General features: G+C 39.1%; 1 protein-coding gene across 1 annotated transcript; it reads left to right on the top strand.

Annotated features, from left to right (window-relative positions):
- Positions 1-5,481: 5,481 nt before the first annotated feature.
- On the top strand, positions 5,482-9,355 carry LOC145086744 (uncharacterized). Its single transcript, XM_079024585.1, has 3 exons — positions 5,482-6,280; positions 6,903-8,890; positions 8,997-9,355. The coding sequence occupies exons 1-2, from the start codon at positions 5,515-5,517 to the stop codon at positions 8,852-8,854; spliced, it is 2,718 nt and encodes a 905-aa protein (XP_078880711.1). The 5' UTR covers positions 5,482-5,514; the 3' UTR covers positions 8,855-8,890; positions 8,997-9,355.
- The last annotated feature ends 805 nt before the right edge of the window (positions 9,356-10,160 follow it).

The raw sequence follows: 10,160 nt of genomic DNA, 5'->3' as shown, positions 1-10,160 counted from the left end.
TTGTTTCATCTTTATGACAAGTAAGAAGGCTTTTATTTTGCACTTGCACTCTTGCATGCTAAAATCCCGAACTTCTTAGTCTCTCTCCATTCTCTCTAGTTTTGGGTTTGAAGTTGAAGAATAATTTCTTATTTTTATGCTCTCTTGAAGTTCATATTGGTTATGAACTTCAAGCTAAGAGATTAAGAGTTTTCTTACAAGACTAGCATCATAAATCAAATTGACAACTTGTTGGTGTCTCTAGGGTTCATCATTCTTCATCAACTTCCAAGACTCCCAAGAGGATCCAAAGAACTAGAAAGCTTGTGATTTCTTCATCTCTTCTTTGTTGCTTGTTTAAATCGTTCTACAACTTGCATGATGATCCATGGTGGGTTATAAACTTGTTTTATGTTATTAAAAAAAATGATCAATTTGTAACTCTCAGATCATGGTATGTACTTTTAAATCTAATTATTCATTTTTTCAAAGGGACTCGACGAGTTAGAGGCCCCAAACTTGTCGAGTAGGAATGGATTTGGATGTGGGACTTGAAGTCTACTCGACGAGTTGAGAGCCTCAACTTGACGAGTAGGGCTGCCAAAGTGAAACCCTAATTTTCAGTGTTTTGCACCCTATTTAAACACCTTAACCTCCAAAGGTTGGACTCATTTGCAGCATCCATCACCCCAAATCCTAGCCACGAAACTGTAATCCACTTGTAAGTGTTTTTGAGCCATTGTTGTGTGTTCTTTGTGATCTTGAAGTTTGAGAAGGAAGGAGAAGCTTGGAGGTTCAAAACGAAGATAGTAGATCTGGAGTTTGAGCGGCATTTCTGACTCATTTGAGGTTTAAAGTTGATACCTTGGCTTTCTATTACTTAGATCTTGACTTAGGGTAGTATGTTGTCACTTTTGGGCCATATTGAAGTCATTTTCGGGATTTGAGTGTATAATGAAGTTGTGACTTCAAATCTAGACACTCATGAGCTTATGAGGCTTAAAGTTGCCAGGTTTATCCAGCCTTGGCCATTCCTCATTCCCTAAACCTCTTATATAGCTTAGTTTTGGTGTTTCTAGCTTCATGACACCATTCATGAATGTAAAGTTAGCAACTTTACATGGTAACTTAGTCCTAGGGGACCATATCTATGGTTTGGAAGAATTGAACTCGATTGGAAGTGACTGAATGGATTTAGACTAAAGGGGACTCGACGAGTTGTTCATCCAACTCGACAAGTTGGATCGTGTTCCCCCACCTTTTCTGTTACTGAACAAACTCGTCGATTCTAGGAGATGACTCAACGAGTTGGCCATAGTTTTTGGGTTTTGAAAATTGAAGAACTCGACGAGTTCAAAGAGGAACTCGGCGAGTTGTGATTGTAATATCCCGACTCTATTATAAGGGGAATTCGAAGAGTTCATGAAAGAACTCAACGAGTTGGATCAAGGTTTTCAGGGTTTTATGGATCATGGAACTCGACGAGTTAATGGACCAACTCGGCGAGTTGAGTCAACCAGAATGTTGACACTGACTAGGAGATTTTTATGTGTAGGATTTTGAGAGGAGTTTATTCTAGAGTCGAGGACAGTTCAACTACTTCAAGACATTGAGGTGAGTTACCTTCCAATAAAAGTGGGTCGAAGGTACCAATGCCGACCCACTAGTAAGAGTTATAGTAGAGATGATTGTCTTTGTGAAAATTATCCGGTATGCCACTATCTGTTATGCTTTATGTGCTAGTATGCTATGATATTATGTGATAGTGGTAGGAGGGGTAGGATAGCCCCAGTATCTGTCGAAAGGACCGAAGGGGTATGCCAACACCCTGATATGCTAGGTAGTATATGACTTATGTGTTTATGTACTAGGATATTATATGGTAGAAGTAGAGGTGAAATACTCCCCGATACCAGTCGGGAGGACCGAAGGGGTAGGCGAACACCCTGATATTCTAGGCGAGGTACCGGTCGAAATGACCAAAGGGGTAGGCCAACACCCTGATATGCCAGGCGAGGTACCGGTCGAAAGGACCGATAGGGTATGCCAACACCCCTGATATGCTAGGCAGTTATCGGTTGAAAGGGACCGAAGGGGCAGTTCAGTACCCGAACATGTTAGACAATATGTTTATTGTATGGTATGTGGTATGATAGGAAAACTCACTAAGCTTTGTGCTTACGGTTTTCAGTTTTTGTTTTAGGTCCTTCCTCTTCGAAGAGAAAGGAGCTGGCACGGTAGCAGCACATCACACCACGATTTTCCGCACTATGATGTTCTTGGGATTTGTACTCTGACATTATTATTATCTTATGACATGTTTTTGAGACATATGATCTATGGTTTTTATGAAATGAGATAACTCGATGATGTTTTCCATAATCTGTTTTATGAATTATTAAATTAAAAATGAAATTTTTGGTCTTGAATGTTGGGATGTTTCATAAGTCTTCCGTTGCCAAATATCATGTCTTTGAAACTAACTTTAGAATAAAACACAACACAAACAATTTGAGATTTCTGGAGACATGAGAAGTACCAATGCCCGTTATGTGTAAAAGATTACCATTTCCAACAACCACTTGATCGTTGTCAGCACATGAGGATGAGTGATCAAGATGTGTATATGAGATGAGGCACCTGACTCAACTTACAAATTTGAACTAGCAGTATTGCACTTGTTTTGAAAAGCATGAACAAGGTTTGCATCAACAGTTGAACTTTGCTGAAACGTTGGTAGATCAGTACATCAAGAGGCATAGTGTTCGTTATTGCGACACAGTTGACAATGAGGAGGACGTCTGCCACGCCCCCCTTCACCCCCCCCCCCCCGGCCAGAAAATACATCACGTGACTGAGAACCTCGGTCGCTAGTGTTTGACGATCCCTTACATGAGGGTTGAGTTTGAGTTGTGAAGGCAGCAGTAGCAATTGAGGCATGATTTTGGATCAATTTGAGGAAGCGCTCGTGACTTTCTGCACGCGAGAGAAGAGTACGAAAAGGGGGACATGGTGTGACTGCTCGATGAGCAGTGGAGAATGACTCGAAGGCATAACCAAGTTCACATAAGAACCGATGTACTTTGTCCATGTCTTCAACCTGGTGACCAACAACAACCAATTTATCAGACACAACTTTAAATTTTCGACCAAAAGCAGAAATAGAAGAATTGCCTTTGGCCATTTGTCCGAGAGAGTCACTAAGTGTGTGAGCATGCTCAATGGAATCATGGTTGTAAGCATTTACATGCAATTGCCAAATAACATGGGTAGTAGTGAGGTTGAGAGCTTCTATGGCTTCTTCTGAGAGAGAGGACTTTATAATTAATAGAGCTCATTGATCTGGATCGACCCATATTTTGGGTTTAGAGAAGACTTTCCTTCAACTATAGTAGTGGCACGTGGAGAAGGAAAAGAACCATCGACATAGCCAAGCAAGTTCTGATAAGATAATAAAGGTCGTATCTTATTCTTCCAAAGCAGGTAATTTGAAGATGTTAACTTGATGGTGAGAAGATGTAGAATAGTTGCTAGAGGGAGGTTGGATTCGGCAGATGCCATGAGCAAAAACAGTATGAAAAGACGAAGAGAATGGGGGATTTCGGTTAGGGTTAAGCGATCCTTGTTGATACCATATAAGATTTGTTTCCCTTGAACGTATTCTTTGTTTATCTATGTGTATATATATGGAATACATATATACAACATCTAGCCTTAAATATAGTAGATTAATTAATAATACAAATGGTATCTAGTCTTATCATTATCTCTAATATTAGTTCTAATATTATTGCTAATATATAATACTACAAAAAAATTTTAATTTATTTTATAAAATTGTTGAGATGGTCTTGGTTAAACACATTTGCACCCTTTTTGTAAACTTAAGATTTTTGACTCTTTTTTCTTACTGAAATTATGTCTCCCATGACCATCTCCCATTCATATATTAACCCATTTCACTATTAATCCGTTGAATATTTCGCTTCTTTTGAAAAAAAGTAAAAAAATTCTATTTGATGTAAAAAACCACCGGCAATTTGTTGTTGTTTTCTGGCTTCAACGATCACCGGAGGGGTCGCCTGCCACAACCATTTTAAGGAACCATTATTGCGGAAGGGAACACCGTTGTTAATTATCCGGATTACCACCTTGAGGACAAGGTGCTTTCTGAAGTGGAGGGGAATGTTATGTCCAGGTCAAGTGAAGTTGCACCTGAACCCGGAGGGACGCGACACACAAACCGGGAATCGGTGTCGCCTAGGTGGCATGAGGATTACATGATAAACAATTAATGAAATCAGGATAAGGACGTGTGTTTGTTTTGGATTACATGATAAACAATGAATAAATCATAAGGAGGCTTTTGAACTAAATAAGTAAAAATAGGAGTCTCCGTAAGGATGTATTATCAGCAGTACATCATAACATTTAAAGCTTAAAAAGTTTTCTTATGTTTAATTAGCATCCAAATATATGTGAAAGATAATATTATAAATATATATTTGACATGTGAAACAACGTTATTTATTTCCTACTTTTCTAATGTATATGTTTTATACCCTTTTAGTTTTGGAGTTTTACCACGTGATAAAATGTATCATATACATTTTGGAACTTTTTTAACATATGATATATTATTGAAGGGGAAACTACTAAATTATAAAAGAAACCTCGTTGAAATTAGAAAAGAGTCCCAGGATAGCTCTAAGCCTTAGTCTACTATTCACTAGCTAAGAGAATTAGAGAAATAAGCAACTGGTAATTTATTTATTCATTAATCATTAATTTCATTATTTTGTTTTAGAGTTGGTTTTATCATTAACTTTCAGATCTGATTGTAAGATTCAATAGAAACATTACAGTAAACAGTAAGAATGTTAGCAATCGAGTTTGTAAGTTTATGTTGATAAATACAAACAATGCCTTTTCAATTTAAACTATATGCACTTAATAAAGTTCAATTTATAAATAAACGCACCAGTACAAACGCAAACAGACAAAAGAATTATGATAATTACTTAATATAGACACAGAAACAATATCCTTCGAAATTTTCTGGTATTTGTATCTTTATGAAGATCAAACCTTCACAGTAGTCTCAATCCTTAAATGCCTTAAATATTATTTTTAAAACAATGTAAAATCAAATCATGGTCTATCTTTTGACTCCACTAACCTAGAGGTAAGTCAACAGAGCTACATTAAGGTGTGTGTATTCTGATTCGCAGTGACTCCATATTGAAATGAAAACAAGTCAAATATATAAAGCTCGTTTATTGAATAGTTCAAAGCTAAGCTTGGGATAAAATATATTTAATGTCAACCCAAATAATTGTCCGAGTAACACTTGAAAACGAGCGCTTAAAAAAAGAAGAATGTGGCCTAGTTGCCTTGGAAGCGTTGACAAGTGTTTTAATATACAAATTACTGACATATTCTTTTGGTGTTAGTTGCTATTTATACCTCTCAGCTTTACATCCAAAAGCATAACCTCTCTCCCTCAACCCCATCCTCTCTAACTACCGGTGAACCATGAGAGTTACCACCGGTGTCCCGTTCAGGGCCCCTTTATGGCCTCTAGTCATCGTATTAACTGTCTTTGGTGTTGCTAACCTTATAGCTGTCTCGGCTGATCCTTATATCTATTCTTCACCACCACCGCCATATCTTTACAAGTCCCCACCACCACCGGTGCAGTCACCACCACCGCCATATTTGTACAAGTCTCCACCACCACCAGGGCATTCTCCACCACCACCATATTTGTACAAGTCTCCACCTCCACCGGTACATTCACCACCACCGCCATATTTGTACAAGTCTCCACCACCACCCGTGCATTCACCACCACCGCCATATTTGTACAAGTCTCCACCACCTCCAGTTAAATCACCACCACCAGCATATTTGTACAAGTCTCCACCACCACCGGTGCATTCACCACCACCGCCATATTTGTACAAATCTCCACCACCACCGGTGCATTCCCCACCACCACCATATTTGTACAAGTCTCCACCACCGCCAGTTAAATCTCCACCACCACCATACTACTACAAGTCTCCACCTCCACCGGTGCATTCTCCACAACCACCTTACTACTACAAATCCCCACCGCCACCAACAAAGTCTCCCCCACACTATTACTATAGTTCTCCACCACCACCAAAATCCTACTACCCCGTACCTTACCCTCACCACAAGAAACTCATCGTAAAGGTAGTGGGCAAAGTTTACTGCTACAGCTGCTATGACTGGAAATACCCAATCCAATCACACGCCAAGCATCACCTCAAAGGTATAAACTTTAGTTTCTCGCACTACCTTAACTGTTTTATATATATGACTTGATGTGTATGCATGTTCTTTGATGGTTGACCCATGTTCTATGTTTCTGGTTTTCCACATCTCTTTTACCTAACGATACACTTAGACATATAGACAATTAATGTTCAGAAAATATGTATCTTATCTTTTGGTTTTATTCGTTTACTATCTTGCATTTTAAAATAAATAAAAAAAAAACATCAAAATGAAAGATATGTATATTTCCGAGAAAATGAAACTTTAATTTTCTAAAATTTCAATTTTGAGTTAACTTGTTAAGACATATAATCATATATTGATTACTTATTATCCCATTACCATATAAATTATAATACTTCAAAAAAAATAAAAATAAATAAAGATACCATGCTAAGGTTTCAACATATTCATTGTATGAAAGGCTACATTATAAGTTATATATTTATGATTATTTTGTATAAGAGTTAATAATATTTATTTAATTTAAGTAATTATACCCGAAATCATATCATGCATAGCATAACATGTTTTAATTTTGTAGTAACCGGTATATTACAAAAGGTGGACCAAAAAATATACATGAAGTTGACTTTTTTTTATTTGTGTTGAAAAAGGTGTTGTTGTCGAAATTACTTGCAAGGCTATTGGCCAGAAAGCAATTTTTGCATATGGAAAGACTAAGATCAATGGCAAATATGCAATTACGGTTGACGGTTTAGACTATTCCAAGTATGGAGGAGCAAAAGCTTGTACCGCTAAGCTTCATATGGCACCAATAGGAACCAAATGTAATATTCCAACAAATCTTCATGGTGGTTTGAAGGGTGCCGTGCTAAAGGTCAAATCCAAAAATGCTTATGAGGTTGTCCTTGAGGCCGAACCATTTGCATATGCTCCTAAGACTCCTTCTACGCTTTGTGAGAAGCCAAAGCCAAAACCAGAGCCCACTCCTTCTCCATATTATTACAAATCTCCACCACCACCGCCACCCACTTACTTGTACAAGTCTCCCCCTCCACCCGTTAAGTCTCCTCCGATATATCACTACACTTCACCCCCACCCCCTAAGAAATCACCACCTCCTCCATACCACTACACATCACCCCCACCACCCAAGAAATCACCACCTCCCCCATACCATTACACATCTCCTCCCCCACCGGTTAAATCTCCACAACCACCATACCACTACACTTCCCCTCCACCACCAGTGAAGACTCCTCCCAAGTACCACTACACATCACCCCCACCACCTAAGAAATCACCACCTTCCCCATACTACTACAAATCACCTCCACCACCAGTTAAATCTCCACCCCCACCTTACCATTACACTTCACCACCACCACCAGTGAAATCTCCACCACCACCATACCATTACACTTCACCACCACCACCGGTGAAGTCACCACCCCCACCTTATCACTACACATCACCTCCACCACCGGTGAAGTCACCACCCCCACCTTATCACTACACATCACCTCCACCACCAGTGAAATCTCCGCCACCGCCATACCATTACACATCGCCTCCACCTCCTGTTAAGTCACCACCTCCTCCATACCACTATACATCACCTCCACCACCAGTGAAATCGCCTCCCCCACCATATCACTACACTTCACCACCTCCACCCGTGAAATATCCATCGCCACCATACCATTACACTTCACCTCCCCCACCTGTAAAATCCCCTCCACCGCCTTACCATTACACATCACCACCACCACCAATGAAATCTCCACCCCCACCGTACCACTACAGTTCACCTCCTCCATCGGTAAAATCCCCTCCACCACCATACCACTACACATCACCCCCACCCCCCGTGAAGTCTCCACCACCCCCATACCACTACACCTCACCTCCACCACCAATTAAGTCACCACCACCACCATACCACTATACATCACCACCACCACCGGTTAAATCCCCACCACCACCTTACCATTATACATCACCTCCACCACCCATGAAATCTCCACCTCCTCCATACCATTACACCTCACCACCACCACCAGTTAAGACCCCACCACCACCATACCATTACACCTCACCTCCTCCACCAACTAAGTCCCCACCACCACCATACCACTACACATCGCCTCCTCCACCAGTTAAATCTCCACCACCACCGTACCATTATTCTTCACCTCCACCACCAGTTAAGTCCCCACCACCACCATATCACTACACATCACCTCTACCACCTGTGAAATCTCCACCACCTCCATACCACTACACCTCTCCACCACCACCAGTGAAGTCCCCACCACCACCATACCACTATACATCACCTCCACCACCAGTTAAATCGCCACCTCCACCTTACCACTATACCTCTCCCCCACCACCAGCTAAGTCCTCACCGCCACCCTACCACTACACATCACCTCCACCACCTGTGAAATCTCCACCACCTCCATACCATTACACATCACCCCCACCACCGGTTAAGTCGCCACCACCTCCTTACCACTACATATCTCCCCCTCCACCAGTAAAATCACCTCTTCCGCCCGTATACATCTATGGTTCTCCTCCACCCCCAACTAATTATTAGACGCCCATAACTTTGTTGTTTGCAAGATACAATCATGTAAGTATATTTTTATTTCTTTTTCGATATCATGAAACATTCCCAACATTATTACAAATCTTGAAATACATGACACATCCATAACAACATCATATTTATTATGTAGGTTTTTTGAGTACGAGTTTAATTAAGAAGGTTCCTCTAGGGGATGTTTGAAAAGTTGTTCATCCACAACCATTCCATTTCAATAAGTTCCTAAATGATGCACTTCACTTCATCAATCTTTTTGTTACAAATATTTCTTTTCCACATCATCCTTGTGGGTCATCCTATCCTTGAAAAAAGAGCTCGAAGGGTTATATACTGGAAACGTAAAAAAAGTACAATTTTTTGTCGCCCGAAGAGGGTGATAAGAGCGTTGTGGCTTTAATATTTTTCTTTTCATGTTTCTTATTTCTATTGTATAAAGGATAACTGATGGTTCTTTTTATTTTTATATATTATTGGGGTAATCTTCTCATTTTATTTTTTGGACTCTTATATTCTTGGAGATATGGCCATTACACAACATATTGGTATCCAAATTAATTAGATGAGCCTATATGGGTTACCCACTTGACCCAAGATAAAAACATTGACAAATAAATTAAGAGGGAATTAATTTATTATTTAATGAGTGTCTATAAATAATTGGAAGTTATTTTAATTAATTACTATTTTTTAAATTGTTAATTAATATTTAGAAATTAATTGGTGGAAACTAAATAATTATGCTTAGAAGATTTATATAAATTAGTTGAATACATAATAGTTAATTCTAAAGGATAATTACTAATGAATAAGATAATTTATCCTTGATTCAAATTTAGAAATGATAATATTCCCACCAACTATATAAAAGGAGCAAGCATAAGGGTTTCAAGGGTCTATTCAAAACCATAAAGTCATCCACCCCTTTTCCTCTCCTCATCTTTGGGCAACAACAACCGGAAGAAAAGAAAACACATGTTTCTTGGTGGTCAAAATTCTCAAGTCTCCAAAGCTAGGGTTCTTGCTTGTTTGCTGGTTAAGGGTTATGATCCTATCAAAGGACTCTTGTTTGAGTTCCTCAATCTTATTCACATTTCTTGAAGGCATTTCGTAAACCTCTTTTTAGGGTTAGGGTTTCTATTAATAGAAATAATCATGGTCTAATGTTTAATTATATACGTTCTTGACTTAAATGCTTATTTGTTTTCTTTTTAATTAACTATTTTCTTATGAAGAAGAAGAACACCTTATTATCCAACAATGGTATCAGATCCTTAGATTCTTGTTAATAGCACTTTGA

The sequence above is a fragment of the Lactuca serriola genome, chromosome 2 (genome assembly GCF_051521515.1).
Source record: "Lactuca serriola cultivar US96UC23 chromosome 2, Lser_US96UC23_V15, whole genome shotgun sequence".
NCBI classification, from domain to species: domain Eukaryota; kingdom Viridiplantae; phylum Streptophyta; class Magnoliopsida; order Asterales; family Asteraceae; genus Lactuca; species Lactuca serriola.
This window is presented reverse-complemented; position numbering and strand designations above follow the sequence as displayed.